The 21,037-nt window shown below is 42.7% G+C and overlaps 1 protein-coding gene across 1 annotated transcript in view; it reads right to left on the bottom strand.

Annotated features, from left to right (window-relative positions):
* The window catches only part of LOC137362379 (PC-esterase domain-containing protein 1A-like), a gene marked incomplete at its 5' end in the record, with an annotated part of 52,480 nt that overhangs the window by 16,044 nt on the left and 15,399 nt on the right, over nucleotides 1-21,037 (bottom strand). Inside the window, 2 exons of the mRNA XM_068026788.1 lie at nucleotides 16,517-16,667; nucleotides 17,548-17,771. Coding sequence (XP_067882889.1) covers nucleotides 16,517-16,667; nucleotides 17,548-17,771 — 375 coding nt within the window. The remainder of the gene's footprint in view (nucleotides 1-16,516; nucleotides 16,668-17,547; nucleotides 17,772-21,037) is intronic.

Raw genomic sequence — 21,037 nt, 5'->3', positions numbered from 1 at the left:
TGATGGTGTTTGCACTGCAGTCTACACTATTACACTGTGTACTGATGGGTGTTTACTCTGCAGTCTACACTATTACACTGTGTACTGATGGAGTTTACACTGCAGTCTACACTATTACACTGTGTACTGATGGTGTTTACAATGCAGTCTACACTATTACACTGTGTACTGATGGTGTTTACAATGCAGTCTACACTATTACACTGTGTACTGATGGTGTTTACACTGCAGTCTACACTATTACACTGTGTACTGATGGGTGTTTACACTGCAGTCTACACTATTACACAGTGTACTGATGGGTGTTTACTCTGCAGTCTCCACTATTACACTGTGTACTGATGGGTGTTCACACTGCATTCTACACTATTACACTGTGTACTGATGGGTGTTTACTCTGCAGTCTACACTATTACACTGAGTACTGATGGAGTTTACACTGCAGTCTACACTATTACACTGTGTGCTGATGGAGTTTACACTGCAGTCTACACTATTACACTGTGTATTGATGGGGGTTTACACTGCAGTCTACACTATTACACTGTGTACTGATGGAGTTTACACTGCAGTCTACACAATTACACTGTGTACTGATGGACTTTACACTGCAGTCTACACGATTACACTGTGTACTGATGGAGTTTCCACTGCAGTCTACACTATTACACTGTGTATTGATGGGGGTTTACACTGCAGTCTACACAATTACACTGTGTACTGATGGTGTTTACACTGCAGTCTACACAATTACACTGTGTATTGATGGGTGTTTACACTGCAGTCTACTCTATTACACTGTGTACTGATGGTGTTTACACTGCAGTCTACACAATTACACTGTGTATTGATGGGTGTTTACTCTGCAGTCTACACTATTACACTGTGTACTGATGGTGTTTACACCGCAATCTACACTATTACACTGTGCACTGATGGTGTTCACACTGCAGTCTATATTATTGCATTGTGTCCTGATGGGTGTTTACTCTGCAGTCTACACTATTACACTGTGTACTGATGGTGTTTGCACTGCAGTCTACACTATTACATTGTGTACTGATGGGTGTTTACACTGCAGTCTACACTATTACACTGTGGACTGATGGGTGTTTACTCTGCAGTCTACACTATTACACTGTGTACTGATGGGTGTTTACTCTGCAGTCCACACAATTACACTGTGTACTGATGGTGTTTACACTGCAGTCTACACTATTACACTGTGTACTGATGGGTGTTTACTCTGCAGTCTACACTATTACATTGTGTACTGATGGTGTTTACACTGCAGTCTACACTATTACACTGTGTACTGATGGAGTTTACATTGCAGTCTACACTATTACACTGTGTACTGATGGGAGTTTACATTGCAGTCTACACTATTACACTGAGTACTGATGGTGTTTACACTGCAGTCTACACTATTACACTGTGTACTGATGGGTGTTTACTCTGCAGTCTACACTATTACAGTGTACTGATGGTGTTTACACTGCAGTCTACACTATTACACTGTGTACTGATGGTGTTTGCACTGCAGTCTACACTATTACACTGTGTACTGATGGGTGTTTACTCTGCAGTCTACACTATTACACTGTGTACTGATGGTGTTTACACTGCAGTCTACACGATTACACTGTGTACTGATGGAGTTTACACTGCAGTCTACACTATTACACTGTGTACTGATGGTGTTTACAATGCAGTCTACACTATTACACTGTGTACTGATGGTGTTTACAATGCAGTCTACACTATTACACTGTGTACTGATGGTGTTTACACTGCAGTCTACACTATTACACTGTGTACTGATGGGTGTTTACACTGCAGTCTACACTATTACACTGTGTACTGATGGGTGTTTACTCTGCAGTCTCCACTATTACACTGTGTACTGATGGGTGTTCACACTGCATTCTGCACTATTACACTGTGTACTGATGGGTGTTTACTCTGCAGTCTACACTATTACACTGAGTACTGATGGAGTTTACACTGCAGTCTACACTATTACACTGTGTGCTGATGGAGTTTACACTGCAGTCTACACTATTACACTGTGTATTGATGGGGGTTTACACTGCAGTCGACACTATTACACTGTGTACTGATGGAGTTTACACTGCAGTCTACACAATTACACTGTGTACTGATGGACTTTACACTGCAGTCTACACGATTACACTGTGTACTGATGGAGTTTCCACTGCAGTCTACACTATTACACTGTGTATTGATGGGGGTTTACACTGCAGTCTACACAATTACACTGTGTACTGATGGAGTTTACACTGCAGTCTACTCTATTACACTGTGTACTGATGGTGTTTACACTGCAGTCTACACAATTACACTGTGTATTGATGGGTGTTTACACTGCAGTCTACTCTATTACACTGTGTACTGATGGTGTTTACACTGCAGTCTACACAATTACACTGTGTATTGATGGGTGTTTACTCTGCAGTCTACACTATTACACTGTGTACTGATGGTGTTTACACCGCAGTCTACACTATTACACTGTGCACTGATGGTGTTCACACTGCAGTCTATATTATTGCATTGTGTCCTGATGGGTGTTTACTCTGCAGTCTACACTATTACACTGTGTACTGATGGTGTTTGCACTGCAGTCTACACTATTACATTGTGTACTGATGGGTGTTTACACTGCAGTCTACACTATTACACTGTGTACTGATGGTGTTTACACTGCAGTCTACACTATTACACTGTGTACTGATGGTGTTTACACTGCAGTCTACTCTATTACACTGTGTACTGATGGTGTTTACACTGCAGTCTACACTATTACACTGTGTACTGATGGTGTTTACACTGCAGTCTACACTATTACACTGAGTACTGATGGTGTTTACACTGCAGTCTACACTATTACACTGTGTACTGATGGGGGTTTACACTGCAGTCTACTCTATTACACTGTGTACTGATGGTGTTTACACTGCAGTCTACACTATTACACTGTGTACTGATGGTGTTTACACTGCAGTCTACACTATTACACTGAGTACTGATGGTGTTTACACTGCAGTCTACACAATTACACTGTTGTTTGATGGTGTTTACACTGCAGTCTACACTATTACACTGTGTACTGATGGGTGTTTACTCTGCAGTCTACACTATTACACTGTGTACTGATGGAGTTTACACTGCAGTCTACTCTATTACACTGTGTACTGATGGGTGTTTACACTGCAGTCTACACTATTACACTGTGTACTGATGGTGTTTACACTGCAGTCTACACTATTACACTGTGTACTGATGGTGTTTACTCTGCAGTCTACACAATTACACTGTGTACTGATGGGGGTTTACACTGCAGTCTACACAATTACACTGTGTACTGATGGGGGTTTACACTGCAGTCTACACTATTACACTGTTGTTTGATGGTGTTTACACTGCAGTCTACACTATTACACTGTGTACTGATGGGGGTTTACACTGCAGTCTACACTATTACACTGTGTACTGATGGTGTTTACACTGCAGTCTACACTATTACACTGTATACTGATGGTGTTTACACTGCAGTCTACACTATTACACTGTGTACTGATGGTGTTTACTCTGCAGTCTACACTATTACACTGTGTACTGATGGAGTTTACACTGCAGTCTACACTATTACACTGTGTACTGATGGAGTTTACACTGCAGTCTACACTATTACACTGTGTACTGATGGAGTTTACACTGCAGTCTACACTATTACACTGTGTACTGATGGTGTTTACACTGCAGTCTACACTATTACACTGTGTACTGATGGTGTTTACACTGCAGTCTACACTATTACACTGTGTACTGATGGAGTTTACACTGCAGTCTACACTATTACACTGTGTACTGATGGTGTTTACACTGCAGTCTACACTATTAGACTGTGTACTGATGGTGTTTACACTGCAGTCTACACTATTAGACTGTGTACTGATGGTGTTTACACTGCAGTCTACACTATTACACTGAGTACTGATGGAGTTTACACTGCAGTCTACACTATTACACTGTGTACTGATGGTGTTTACACTGCAGTCTACACAATTACACTGTGTACTGATGGTGTTGACACTGCAGTCTATATTATTACACTGTGTATTGATGGGTGTTTACACTGCAGTCTACTCTATTACACTGTGTACTGATGGTGTTTACACTGCAGTCTACACAATTACACTGTGTATTGATGGGTGTTTACTCTGCAGTCTACACTATTACACTGTGTACTGATGGTGTTTACACTGCAGTCTACACTATTACACTGTGTACTGATGGTGTTCACACTGCAGTCTATATTATTGCATTGTGTCCTGATGGGTGTTTACTCTGCAGTCTACACTATTACACTGTGTACTGATGGGTGTTTACTCTGCAGTCTACACTATTACACTGTGTACTGATGGGTGTTTACTCTGCAGTCTACACAATTACACTGTGTACTGATGGTGTTTACTCTGCAGTCTACACAATTACACTGTGTACTGATGGTGTTTACACTGCAGTCTACACTATTACACTGTGCACTGATGGTGTTTACTCTGCAGTCTACACTATTACACTGTGTACTGATGGAGTTTACACTGCAGTCTACACTATTACACTGTGTACTGATGGTGTTTACTCTGCAGTCTACACAATTACACTGTGTACTGATGGTGTTTACTCTGCAGTCTACACTATTACACTGTGTACTGATGGTGTTTACACTGCAGTCTACACAATTACACTGTGGAATAATGGTGCTTACACTGCAGTCTACACTATTACACTGAGTACTGATGGTGTTTACACTGCAGTCTACACTATTACACTGTGTACTGATGGTGTTTACACTGCAGTCTACACTATTACACGGTGTACTGATGGGTGTTTACACTGCAGTCTACACTATTACACTGTGTACTGATGGTGTTTACACTGCAGTCTACACTATTACACGGTGTACTGATGGGTGTTTACACTGCAGTCTACACTATTACACTGTGTACTGATGGTGTTCACACTGCAGTCTACACTATTACACTGTGTACTGATGGTGTTTACACTGCAGTCTACACAATTGCACTGTGTACTGATGGTGTTCACACTGCAGTCTACACTATTACACTGTGTACTGATGGTGTTTACACTGCAGTCTACACAATTACACTGTGTACTGATGGTGTTTACTCTGCAGTCTACATTATTACACTGTGTACTGATGGTGTTTACACTGCAGTCTACACTATTACACTGTGAACTGATGGGTGTTTACTCTGCAGTCTACACTATTACACAGTGTACTGATGGTGTTTGCACTGCAGTCTACACTATTACACTGTGTACTGATGGTGTTTACATTGCAGTCTACACTATTACACTGTGTACTGATGGGTGTTTACACTGCAGTCTACACTATTACACTGTGTACTGATGGAGTTTACACTGCAGTCTACACTATTACACTGTGTACTGATGGTGTTTACACTGCAGTCTACACTATTACACTGTGTACTGATGGAGTTTACACTGCAGTCTACACTATTACACAGTGTACTGATGGGAGTTTACATTGCAGTCTACACTATTACACGGTGCAATGATGGTGTTTACACTGCAGTCTACACTATTACACAGTGTACTGATGGGTGTTTACATTGCAGTCTACACTATTACAATGAGTACTGATGGTGTTTACACTGCAGTCTACACTATTACACTGTGTACTGATGGGTGTTTACTCTGCAGTCAACACTATTACACAGTGTACTGACGGTGTTTACACTGCAGTCTACACTATTACACTGTGTACTGATGGTGTTTGCACTGCAGTCTACACTATTACACTGTGTACTGATGGTGTTTACACTGCAGTCTACACTATTACACTGTGTACTGATGGGTGTTTACTCTGCAGTCTACACTATTACACTGTGTACTGATGGTGTTTACACTGCAGTCCACACTATTACACTGTGTACTGATGGGTGTTTACTCTGCAGTCTACACTATTACACTGTGTACTGATGGGTGTTTACACTGCAGTCTACACTATTACACTGTGTACTGATGGGTGTTTACTCTGCAGTCTACACTATTACACTGTGTACTGATGGTGTTTACACTGCAGTCTACACTATTACACTGTGTACTGATGGGTGTTTACTCTGCAGTCCACACAATTACACTGTGTACTGATGGTGTTTACACTGCAGTCTACACTATTACACTGTGTACTGATGGGTGTTTACTCTGCAGTCTACACTATTACATTGTGTACTGATGGTGTTTACACTGCAGTCTACACTATTACACTGTGTACTGATGGAGTTTACATTGCAGTCTACACTATTACACTGTGTACTGATGGGAGTTTACATTGCAGTCTACACTATTACACTGAGTACTGATGGTGTTTACACTGCAGTCTACACTATTACACTGTGTACTGATGGGTGTTTACTCTCCAGTCTACACTATTACAGTGTACTGATGGTGTTTACACTACAGTCTACACTATTACACTGTGCACTGATGGTGTTTGCACTGCAGTCTACACTATTACACTGTGTACTGATGGGTGTTTACTCTGCAGTCTACACTATTACACTGTGTACTGATGGTGTTTACACTGCAGTCTACACGATTACACTGTGTACTGATGGAGTTTACACTGCAGTCTACACTATTACACTGTGTACTGATGGTGTTTACAATGCAGTCTACACTATTACACTGTGTACTGATGGTGTTTACAATGCAGTCTACACTATTACACTGTGTACTGATGGTGTTTACACTGCAGTCTACACTATTACACTGTGTACTGATGGGTGTTTACACTGCAGTCTACACTATTACACAGTGTACTGATGGGTGTTTACTCTGCAGTCTCCACTATTACACTGTGTACTGATGGGTGTTCACACTGCATTCTACACTATTACACTGTGTACTGATGGGTGTTTACTCTGCAGTCTACACTATTACACTGAGTACTGATGGAGTTTACACTGCAGTCTACACTATTACACTGTGTGCTGATGGAGTTTACACTGCAGTCTACACTATTACACTGTGTATTGATGGGGGTTTACACTGCAGTCTACACTATTACACTGTGTACTGATGGAGTTTACACTGCAGTCTACACTATTACACTGTGTACTGATGGAGTTTACATTGCAGTCTACACTATTACACTGTGTACTGATTGGAGTTTACATTGCAGTCTACACTATTACACTGAGTACTGATGGTGTTTACACTGCAGTCTACACTATTACACTGTGTACTGATGGGTGTTTACTCTGCAGTCTACACTATTACACTGTGTACTGATGGTGTTTACACTACAGTCTACACTATTACACTGTGCACTGATGGTGTTTGCACTGCAGTCTACACTATTACACTGTGTACTGATGGGTGTTTACTCTGCAGTCTACACTATTACACTGAGTACTGATGGAGTTTACACTGCAGTCTACACGATTACACTGTGTACTGATGGAGTTTACACTGCAGTCTACACTATTGCACTGTGTACTGATGGTGTTTACAATGCAGTCTACACTATTACACTGTGTACTGATGGTGTTTACAATGCAGTCTACACTATTACACTGTGTACTGATGGTGTTTACACTGCAGTCTACACTATTACACTGTGTACTGATGGGTGTTTACACTGCAGTCTACACTATTACACAGTGTACTGATGGGTGTTTACTCTGCAGTCTCCACTATTACACTGTGTACTGATGGGTGTTCACACTGCATTCTACACTATTACACTGTGTACTGATGGGTGTTTACTCTGCAGTCTACACTATTACACTGAGTACTGATGGAGTTTACACTGCAGTCTACACTATTACACTGTGTGCTGATGGAGTTTACACTGCAGTCTACACTATTACACTGTGTATTGATGGGGGTTTACACTGCAGTCTACACTATTACACTGTGTACTGATGGAGTTTACACTGCAGTCTACACAATTACACTGTGTACTGATGGACTTTACACTGCAGTCTACACGATTACACTGTGTACTGATGGAGTTTCCACTGCAGTCTACACTATTACACTGTGTATTGATGGGGGTTTACACTGCAGTCTACACAATTACACTGTGTACTGATGGAGTTTACACTGCAGTCCACTCTATTACACTGTGTACTGATGGTGTTTACACTGCAGTCTACACAATTACACTGTGTATTGATGGGTGTTTACACTGCAGTCTACTCTATTACACTGTGTACTGATGGTGTTTACACTGCAGTCTACACAATTACACTGTGTATTGATGGGTGTTTACTCTGCAGTCTACACTATTACACTGTGTACTGATGGTGTTTACACCGCAGTCTACACTATTACACTGTGCACTGATGGTGTTCACACTGCAGTCTATATTATTGCATTGTGTCCTGATGGGTGTTTACTCTGCAGTCTACACTATTACACTGTGTACTGATGGTGTTTGCACTGCAGTCTACACTATTACATTGTGTACTGATGGGTGTTTACACTGCAGTCTACACTATTACACTGTGGACTGATGGGTGTTTACTCTGCAGTCTACACTATTACACTGTGTACTGATGGGTGTTTACTCTGCAGTCCACACAATTACACTGTGTACTGATGGTGTTTACACTGCAGTCTACACTATTACACTGTGTACTGATGGGTGTTTACTCTGCAGTCTACACTATTACATTGTGTACTGATGGTGTTTACACTGCAGTCTACACTATTACACTGTGTACTGATGGAGTTTACATTGCAGTCTACACTATTACACTGTGTACTGATGGGAGTTTACATTGCAGTCTACACTATTACACTGAGTACTGATGGTGTTTACACTGCAGTCTACACTATTACACTGTGTACTGATGGGTGTTTACTCTGCAGTCTACACTATTACAGTGTACCGATGGTGTTTACACTGCAGTCTACACTATTACACTGTGTACTGATGGTGTTTGCACTGCAGTCTACACTATTACACTGTGTACTGATGGGTGTTTACTCTGCAGTCTACACTATTACACTGTGTACTGATGGTGTTTACACTGCAGTCTACACGATTACACTGTGTACTGATGGAGTTTACACTGCAGTCTACACTATTACACTGTGTACTGATGGTGTTTACAATGCAGTCTACACTATTACACTGTGTACTGATGGTGTTTACAATGCAGTCTACACTATTACACTGTGTACTGATGGTGTTTACACTGCAGTCTACACTATTACACTGTGTACTGATGGGTGTTTACACTGCAGTCTACACTATTACACTGTGTACTGATGGGTGTTTACTCTGCAGTCTCCACTATTACACTGTGTACTGATGGGTGTTCACACTGCATTCTACACTATTACACTGTGTACTGATGGGTGTTTACTCTGCAGTCTACACTATTACACTGAGTACTGATGGAGTTTACACTGCAGTCTACACTATTACACTGTGTGCTGATGGAGTTTACACTGCAGTCTACACAATTACACTGTGTACTGATGGACTTTACACTGCAGTCTACACGATTACACTGTGTACTGATGGAGTTTCCACTGCAGTCTACACTATTACACTGTGTATTGATGGGGGTTTACACTGCAGTCTACACAATTACACTGTGTACTGATGGAGTTTACACTGCAGTCTACTCTATTACACTGTGTACTGATGGTGTTTACACTGCAGTCTACACAATTACACTGTGTATTGATGGGTGTTTACACTGCAGTCTACTCTATTACACTGTGTACTGATGGTGTTTACACTGCAGTCTACACAATTACACTGTGTATTGATGGGTGTTTACTCTGCAGTCTACACTATTACACTGTGTACTGATGGTGTTTACACCGCAGTCTACACTATTACACTGTGCACTGATGGTGTTCACACTGCAGTCTATATTATTGCATTGTGTCCTGATGGGTGTTTACTCTGCAGTCTACACTATTACACTGTGTACTGATGGTGTTTGCACTGCAGTCTACACTATTACATTGTGTACTGATGGGTGTTTACACTGCAGTCTACACTATTACACTGTGGACTGATGGGTGTTTACTCTGCAGTCTACACTATTACACTGTGTACTGATGGGTGTTTACACTGCAGTCTACACTATTGAACTGTGTACTGATGGTGTTTGCACTGCAGTCTACACTATTACAGTGTACTGATGGGAGTTTACTCTGCAGTCTACACTATGACACTGTGTACTGATGGGTGTTCACACTGCAGTCTACACTATTACACTGTGTACTGATGGGAGTTTACTCTGCAGTCTACACAATTACACTGTGTACTGATGGTGTTTACTCTGCAGTCTACACAATTACACTGTGTACTGATGGTGTTTACTCTGCAGTCTACACTATTACACTGTGTACTGATGGTGTTTACACTGCAGTCTACACTATTACACTGTGTACTGATGGAGTTTACACTGCAGTCTACACTATTACACTGTGTACTGATGGTGTTTACACTGCAGTCTACACTATTACACTGTGTACTGATGGAGTTTACACTGCAGTCTACACAATTACACTGTGTACTGATGGTGTTTGCACTGCAGTCTACACTATTACACTGTGTACTGATGGTGTTTACACTGCAGTCTACACTATTACACTGTGTACTGATGGGTGTTTACTCTGCAGTCTACACTATTACACTGTGTACTGATGGTGTTTACACTGCAGTCCACACTATTACACTGTGTACTGATGGGTGTTTACTCTGCAGTCTACACTATTACACTGTGTACTGATGGGTGTTTACACTGCAGTCTACACTATTACACTGTGTACTGATGGGTGTTTACACTGCAGTCTACACTATTACACTGTGTACTGATGGTGTTTACACTGCAGTCTACACTATTACACTGTGTACTGATGGTGTTTACACTGCAGTCTACACTATTACACTGAGTACTGATGGTGTTTACACTGCAGTCTACACGATTACACTGTGTACTGATGGTGTTTACTCTGCAGTCTACACTATTACACTGTGTACTGATGGGTGTTTACACTGCAGTCTACACTATTACACTGTGTACTGATGGTGTTTACACTGCAGTCTACACTATTACACTGTGTACTGATGGAGTTTACACTGCAGTCTACTCTATTACACTGTGTACTGATGGGTGTTTACTCTGCAGTCTACACTATTACACTGTGTACTGATGGAGTTTACACTGCAGTCTACTCTATTACACTGTGTACTGATGGGTGTTTACTCTGCAGTCTACACTATTACACTGTGTACTGATGGAGTTTACACGGCAGTCTACACTATTGCACTGTGTACTGATGGAGTTTACACTGCAGTCTACACTATTGCACTGTGTACTGATGGAGTTTACACTGCAGTCTACTCTATTACACTGTGTACTGATGGGTGTTTACACTGCAGTCTACTCTATTACACTGTGCACTGATGGGTGTTTACACTGCAGTCTACACTGTTACACTGTGCACTGATGGAGTTTACACTGCAGTCTACTCTATTACACTGTGTACTGATGGGTGTTTACTCTGCAGTCTACACTATTACACTGTGTACTGATGGAGTTTACACTGCAGTCTACTCTATTACACTGTGTACTGATGGGCGTTTACACTGCAGTCTACTCTATTACACTGTGCACTGATGGGTGTTTACACTGCAGTCTACTCTATTACACTGTGCACTGATGGGTGTTTACACTGCAGTCTACACTATTACACTGTGTACTGATGGGTGTTTACTCTGCAGTCTACACTATTACACTGTGTACTGATGGGTGTTTACTCTGCAGTCTACACTATTACACTGTGTACTGATGGAGTTTACACTGCAGTCTACTCTATTACACTGTGTACTGATGGGTGTTTACACTGCAGTCTACGCTATTACACTGTGTACTGATGGGTGTTTACTCTGCAGTCTACACTATTACACTGTGTACTGATGGTGTTTACACTGCAGTCTACACTATTACACTGTGTCCTGATGGTGTTTACACTGCAGTCTACACTATTACACTGTGGTTTGATGGAGTTTACACTGCAGTCTACACTATCACACTTTGGTTTGATGGAGTTTACACTGCAGTCTACACTATTACACTGTGGTTTGATGGTGTTTACTCTGCAGTCTACACTATTACACTGTGTACTGATGGTGTTTACACTGCAGTCTGCACTATTGCACTGTGTACTGATGGTTGTTTACTCTGCAGTCTACACTATTACACTGTGGTTTGATGGTGTTTACTCTGCAGTCTACACGATTACACTGTGTACTGATGGTGTTTACACTGCAGTCTGCACTATTGCACTGTGTACTGATGGAGTTTACACTGCAGTCTACACTATTACACTGTGTACTGATGGTGTTTACACTGCAGTCTGCACTATTACACTGTGTACTAATGGAGTTTACACTGCAGTCTACACTATTACACTGTGTGCTGATGGTGTTTACACTGCAGTCTACACTATTACACTGTGTACTGATGGGTGTTTGCACTGCAGTCTACACTATTACACTGTGTACTGATGGAGTTTACACTGCAGTCTACTCTATTACACTGTGTACTGATGGGTGTTTACTCTGCAGTCTACTCTATTACACTGTGCACTGATGGGTGTTTACTCTGCAGTCTACTCTATTACACTGTGCACTGATGGGTGTTTACACTGCAGTCTACACTATTACACTGTGTACTGATGGGTGTTTACTCTGCAGTCTACACTATTACACTGTGTACTGATGGGTGTTTACTCTGCAGTCTACACTATTACACTGTGTACTGATGGAGTTTACACTGCAGTCTACTCTATTACACTGTGTACTGATGGGTGTTTACACTGCAGTCTACACTATTACACTGTGTACTGATGGGTGTTTACTCTGCAGTCTACACTATTACACTGTGTACTGATGGTGTTTACACTGCAGTCTACACTATTACACTGTGTCCTGATGGTGTTTACACTGCAGTCTACACTATTACACTGTGGTTTGATGGAGTTTACACTGCAGTCTACACTATCACACTTTGGTTTGATGGAGTTTACACTGCAGTCTACACTATTACACTGTGGTTTGATGGTGTTTACTCTGCAGTCTACACTATTACACTGTGTACTGATGGTGTTTACACTGCAGTCTGCACTATTGCACTGTGTACTGATGGTTGTTTACTCTGCAGTCTACACTATTACACTGTGGTTTGATGGTGTTTACTCTGCAGTCTACACGATTACACTGTGTACTGATGGTGTTTACACTGCAGTCTGCACTATTGCACTGTGTACTGATGGAGTTTACACTGCAGTCTACACTATTACACTGTGTACTGATGGTGTTTACACTGCAGTCTGCACTATTACACTGTGTACTAATGGAGTTTACACTGCAGTCTACACTATTACACTGTGTGCTGATGGTGTTTACACTGCAGTCTACACTATTACACTGTGTACTGATGGTGTTTACACTGCAGTCTGCACTATTACACTGTGTACTGATGGGGGTTTACACTGCAGTCTACACTATTACACTGTGTACTGATGGTGTTTACACTGCAGTCTACACTATTACACTGTGTACTGATGGAGTTGACACTGCAGTCAGCACTATTACACTGTGTACTGATGGGTGTTTACTCTGCAGTCTACACTATTACACTGTGTACTGATGGGTGTTTACTCTGCAGTCTACACTATTACACTGTGTACTGATGGAGTTTACATTGCAGTCTACTCTATTACACTGTGTACTGATGGGTGTTTGCACTGCAGTCTACACTATTACACTGTGTACTGATGGAGTTTACACTGCAGTCTACTCTATTACACTGTGTACTGATGGGTGTTTACTCTGCAGTCTACACTATTACACTGTGTACTGATGGGTGTTTACTCTGCAGTCTACACTATTACACTGTGTACTGATGGGTGTTTACTCTGCAGTCTACTCTATTACACTGTGTACTGATGGAGTTTACACTGCAGTCTACACTATTACACAGTGTACTGATGGGTGTTTACTCTGCAGTCTACACTATTACACTGTGTACTGATGGAGTTTACACTGCAGTCTACACTATTACACAGTGTACTGATGGGTGTTTACTCTGCAGTCTACACTATTACACTGTGTACTGATGGGTGTTTACTCTGCAGTCTACTCTATTACACTGTGTACTGATGGGTGTTTACTCTGCAGTCTACACTATTACACTGTGTACTGATGGGTGTTTACATTGCAGTCTACACTATTACACTGTGTACTGATGGTGTTTACACTGCAGTCTACACTATTACACTGTGTACTGATGGAGTTTACACTGCAGTCTACTCTATTACACTGTGTACTGATGGTGTTCACACTGCAGTCTACACTATTACACTGTGTACTGATGGGTGTTTACTCTGCAGTCTACACTATTACACTGTGTACTGATGGAGTTTACATTGCAGTCTACACCATTACACTGTGTACTGATGGAGTTTACATTGCAGTCTACTCTATTACACTGTGTACTGATGGGTGTTTACACTGCAGTCTACTCTATTACACTGTGTACTGATGGAGTTTACACTGCAGTCTACTCTATTACACTGTGTACTGATGGTGTTTACACTGCAGTCTACACTATTACACTGTGTACTGATGGGTGTTTACACTGCAGTCTACTCTATTACACTGTGTACTGATGGGTGTTTACACTGCAGTCTACACTATTACACTGTGTACTGATGGTGTTTACACTGCAGTCTACACTATTACACTGTGTACTGATGGGTGTTTGCACTGCAGTCTACTCTATTACACTGTGCACTGATGGAGTTTACACTGCAGTCTACTCTATTACACTGTGTACTGATGGGTGTTTACACTGCAGTCTACACTATTACACTGTGTACTGATGGGTGTTTACTCTGCAGTCTACACTATTACACTGTGTACTGATGGGTGTTCACACTGCAGTCTACACTATTACACTGTGTACTGATGGGTGTTTACACTGCAGTCTACACTATTACACTGTGTACTGATGGGTGTTTACACTGCAGTCTACACTATTACACTGTGTACTGATGGGTGTTTACACTGCAGTCTACACTATTACACTGTGTACTGATGGGTGTTCACACTGCAGTCTACACTATTACACTGTGTACTGATGGGTGTTTACACTGCAGTCTACACTATTACACTGTGTACTGATGGGTGTTTACACTGCAGTCTACACTATTACACTGTGTACTGATGGGGGTTTACACTGCAGTCTACACTATTACACTGTGTACTGATGGTGTTTACTCTGCAGTCTACACTATTACACTGTGTACTGATGGTGTTTACACTGCAGTCTACACTATTACACTGTGTACTGATGGTGTTTACTCTGCAGTCGACACTATTACACTGTGTACTGATGGTGTTTACACTGCAGTCTACACTATTACACTGTGTCCTGATGGTGTTTACACTGCAGTCTGCACTATTACACTGTTTACTGATGGGGGTTTACACTGCAGTCTACACTATTACACTGTGTACTGATGGAGTTTACTCTGCAGTCGACACTATTACACTGTGTACTGATGGTGTTTACACTGCAGTCTACACTATTACACTGTGTCCTGATGGTGTTTACACTGCAGTCTACACTATTACACTGTGGTTTGATGGAGTTTACACTGCAGTCTACACTATCACACTTTGGTTTGATGGAGTTTACACTGCAGTCTACACTATTACACTGTGGTTTGATGGTGTTTACTCTGCAGTCTACACTATTACACTGTGTACTGATGGTGTTTACACTGCAGTCTGCACTATTGCACTGTGTACTGATGGTTGTTTACTCTGCAGTCTACACTATTACACTGTGGTTTGATGGTGTTTACTCTGCAGTCTACACGATTACACTGTGTACTGATGGTGTTTACACTGCAGTCTGCACTATTGCACTGTGTACTGATGGAGTTTACACTGCAGTCTACACTATTACACTGTGTACTGATGGTGTTTACACTGCAGTCTGCACTATTACACTGTGTACTAATGGAGTTTACACTGCAGTCTACACTATTACACTGTGTGCTGATGGTGTTTACACTGCAGTCTACACTATTACACTGTGTACTGATGGAGTTTACACTGCAGTCAGCACTATTACACTGTGGTTTGATGGTGTTTACTCTGCAGTCTACACTATTACACTGTGTACTGATGGTGTTTACACTGCAGTCTACTCTATTACACTGCGTACTGATAGGGGTTTACACTGCAGTCTACACTATTACACTGTGTACTGATGGTGTTTACTCTGCAGTCTACACTATTACACTGTGTACTGATGGCGTTTACACTGCAGTCTACACTATTACACTGTGTACTGATGGTGTTTACACTGCAGTCTACAGACTCTTTTACCTCAGGGATCAGGAACCCTCCCTTGATCTTCTCACCCAGAGGCATAGTCATGTTCCAAATCACGAGGCATTCTGGGAGAAGGACCTTGTTCAGTCGACTGAAGAATTTCCCCAGATTCTCCCTGTATTGCTGGAGCGATCTGGATCCATACCTGGGAATGTCAGAGAGAGGAATCATGGACAAGGAGAGAACACAGCAACTGGAGGCCATTCAGCCCCTCAATGCTGTTACACTGGGACAGGAGAAGACCATTCAGCCCCTCGAGCCTGCTCTGCCATTCAATCAGATCTTAAATCTATTCATCCGCCTTTCCTCAATCTCCCACGATACACTCGCCCACCAAAAATCTAGCAATCTCAGTCTTGAAAATTTGAATTGACCCAACATGTCGGGAGTAACTGGCAGCTCCAGGCATATTAAATGCAGACACAGACAGCAGTGAGCAGGGACTGCAGTTTAAATACTAGATATGTTTTACAGACAATGACCCTGATGTTAGACAGAGAGGATCGACATGGTGCCCAGAAGTGACGGTTCCCCTCGGGAGAGGAGGACAGCGAGGCGCATTCCCAACAGCATGGCCTCACTGCCAGAAGTTTCCTTCGGTTCCTGCCCATATTCACTGCCTGATGGTGGGAGTGAGCAGGAGAACAGATCCCGAGGAATGAGTTAGACAGTGGGGAAAAAAAAAGAGGGACCCCACAGGGAAAGTTATTCATATTTTAAAGCATTCCCAGCCAGGGCCCTTTCTGGGCCCAAGATCCCCCTGAAGACACGACTCCTTCCCTTACACCCTCCCTCATGCCCCGCCCTTGCCCAATTCCCAACTCACCCACACACCCCCAGGCTGGGGCCCCTCCAGTCCCCTTCCCACCCCTCACTCACTCACTCCCCTCCCCGCTCAATTCCTCCCTCACTCACACCCCCCTCCCCACTCAATTCCTCTCTCCCCCTCCATTCCCTCTCTGTTCTCCCCTCCACCCCACTCCCATCCCAGACCCCAGTCTCCCTCCCTGCGCTCAGCACTGTACCTGGAGATGTCCCAGACACACGAATTCACGATGAGCACATCTGGCTGTAGTCCACCTTGGAAATCCGCCAAAACGCTTTCCACATAGTTGGAGTAAACCCGGGTGAGAAAGTAGAATCGCAGCAAGTGAGAGGGGCTGCGATGTTGCCGAGCTTCCCGGTACACTGTACTGTTACTCAGCGCCCCACCTTCAACCAGCTGGTCTCCCTCAAAGCTGGGCTCACCCTTCAAACACAACACACATCATGGCCAGTTAACAACACATTCATAAGAATGCAAGAAAATCTATTCATCTCTGTCTTGAAAATAATTAATGACTGAGGATCTACAGCCTGCTGGGCTAAAGAATTCCAAAGATTCACCATCCTCGGAGTGAAGAAATTTCTCCTAATCTCAGGTTGAGGGGGGACCTGATTGAGGTGTACAAAATCATGAGAGGTATAGACAGGGTGGATAGCAAGAAGCTTTTTCCCCAGAGTGGGGGATTCAATTACAAGGGGACACGAGTTCAAAGTGAAAGGGGAAAAGTTTAGGGGGGATATGCGTGGAAAGTTCTTTACGCAGAGGGTGGTGGGTGCATGGAACGCATTGCCAGCGGAGGTGGTAGACGCGGGCACGATAGCGTCTTTTAAGATGTATCTAGACAGATACATGAATGGGCAGGAAGTAAAGAGATACAGACACTTAGAAAATAGGCGACAGGTTTAGATAGAGGATCTGGATCGGCGTAGGCTTGGAGGGCCGAAGGGCCTGTTCCTGTGCTGTAATTTTCTTTGTTCTTTGTTCTAGTCCTAAATGGCCGACCCCTTATTCTGAGACTGTGAGCCCATGTTGTAGATTTCCCAGCCAGGGGAAACATTTACATACGAACATATGAATTAGGAACAGGAGTAGGCCACTCGGCCCCTCGAGCCTGCTCCACCATTCAATAAGATCATGGCTGATCTGATTATAACCTCAACTCCACATTCCCACCTACCCCCGATAACCTTTCACCCCCTTGCTTCCACAGTACAGTACTGTACTAGACTACAGTTCTGACTGATCATTTTATATAAATACTGTATATTTTATAACAATTAATCACTCAGAACCTTCCTGGTCTCTGCATCTCAGCTGCTCACTGGATAAACTTGCAGCAAGTATTTCAACCTGTAAAGCAGGAGTCTAGGTAATGTATAATGATATTTTCTGAGCCTTTGGGCAATTGCTGTGTTTATTTTAAGTAATACAGATACTGGTACAGTGTGGCACAACCTGTCTGGGCACAACTCCATGGGTTTCTGTTTAACTCCTGACCAAACAATCACTGACTTTGTAGCTCCAATCTTCATCTTTTTAAACAACCTTTCAAGTCCGATTAGTGTTTGTTGCTTATCTGCACAAACTGAAAAAGTGAAAAACGGATTTGGAATCCGAAGGTAGGTAAAGTGAACATTCCGGTGGTCGGGCCAGTTCGGTCTCGGGTCCGATGTGGTTCTGTCGCGTTATTTTTCCTGACCCAAGCAGGGTTTCACCCCTTATTCTTCTAAACTCCAGCGGATACAATCTTTCCTCAAAAGACAACCCACCCATTCCAGGTATTAATCTAGTAAACCTTCTTTGAACTGCTTCCAATGCATTTACATCCTTCCTAAAATAAGGAGACCAATACTGTACAGAATACTCCAGACGTGGCCTCACCAATGCTCCATATAACTGAAGCATAACCTCCCTACTTTTGTATTCAATTCCCCTCGCAATAAACAACATTCGATTAGCTTTCCTAATTACTTGCTGTACCTGCATACTAACCTTTTATGATTCATGCACTCGGACACCCAGATCCCTCTGCATCTCAGAGCTCTGTAATCTCTCACCATTTAGATAATATGCTGCTTTTTTATTCTTCCTGCCAGTGGACAATTTCCCACTTTCCCACATTATATTCCATTTGCCAGATTTTTGCCCACTCACTTAACTTATCTATATCCCTTTGTGGCCTCTTTATATCCTCTTCACAACTGATTTTCAGCATCTACCCTGTCAAGCCCTTTAAGAACGTTATATGTTTCAATTAGATCACTTCTCATTCTTCTGGAGAATACAGGCCCAGTCTATTCAATCTCTTCTCATAGGATAATCCCACCATCCCAGAAACCAGTCTAGCAAACCTTCATTGCTCTGCCTCTCGGGCAAGTATATCCTTCCTTCGGAAAGGAGACCAAAAGTAGGGGACATAGTTACAGAATAAGGGAACACTCATTTAAAACTGAGATGCAAAGGAATTTCTTCTCTCAGAGAGTAGTGAATGTCTGGAACACTCTACCCCAGAGAGTTGTGGAGGCTAGATCACTGTAAGTATTGAAAGAGGAGGTAGATAGATTATTGAAATCTCGGGGAGTTGAGGGCTATGAGGAGCTGGCACGAAAGAGGAGTTGAGGTCTGGGGCACATCAGCCATGATCTTATTGAATGGCGGGGCAGGCTTGAGGGGCCGAATGGCCTACTCCTGCTCCTATTTCTTATGTTCTTAAAACTGCACACAATATGCTTTTCTGCTTTTCTGAATGGAGGGATGTGACTAGTGGTGTTCCGCAGGGATCAGTGCTGGGACCTTTGCTGTTTGTAGTATATATAAATGATTTGGAGGAAAATGTAGCTGGTCTGATTAGTAAGTTTGCGGACGACACAAAGGTTGGTGGAGTTGCGGATAGTGATGAGGGTTGTCAGAGGATACAGCAGGATATAGATCGGTTGGAGACTTGGGCGGAGAAATAGCAGATGGAGTTTAATCCGGACAAATGTGAGGTAATGCATTTTGGAAGGTCTAATGCAGGTGGGAAGTATACAGTAAATGGCAGAACCCTTAGGGGTATTGACAGGCAGAGAGATCTGGGTGTACAGTTCCACAGGTCACTGAAAGTGGCAACGCAGGTGGATAAGGTAGTCAAGAAGGCATACGGCATGCTTGGAGCATCGGTCGGAGCATAGAGTATAAAAATTGGCAAGTCATGTTGCAGCTGTACAGAACCTTAGTTAGGCCACACTTAGAATATTGCGTGCAATTCTGGTCGCCACACTACCAGAAGGACGTGGAGGCTTTGGAAACGGTACAGAGGAGGTTTACCAGGATGTTGCCTGGTCTGGAGGGCATTAGCTATGAGGAGAGGTCGGATAAACTCGGATTGTTTTCACTGGAACGACGGAGGTGGAGGGGCAACATGATAGAGGTTTACAAAGTTATGAGTGGCATGGACAGAGTGGATAGTCAGAAGCTTTTTCCCAAGGTGGAAGAGTCAGTTACGAGGGGACATAGGTTTAAGGTGAGAGGGGCAAAGTTTAGAGGGGATGTGCGAGGCAAGTTCTTTACACAGAGGGCGGTGAGTGCCTGGAACTTGCTGCCGGGGGAGGTGGCGGAAGCAGGTACCATAGCGACGTTTAAGAGGCATCTTGACAAATACATGAATAGGATGGGAATAGAGGGATACGGTCCCTGGAAGTGCAGAAGGT

Source organism: Heterodontus francisci, unplaced genomic scaffold (genome assembly GCF_036365525.1).
Source record: "Heterodontus francisci isolate sHetFra1 unplaced genomic scaffold, sHetFra1.hap1 HAP1_SCAFFOLD_480, whole genome shotgun sequence".
Lineage (NCBI taxonomy): Eukaryota > Metazoa > Chordata > Chondrichthyes > Heterodontiformes > Heterodontidae > Heterodontus > Heterodontus francisci.
The sequence above is the reverse complement of the archived record's forward strand: the minus strand, read 5'-3'. Positions and strand labels throughout refer to the sequence as shown.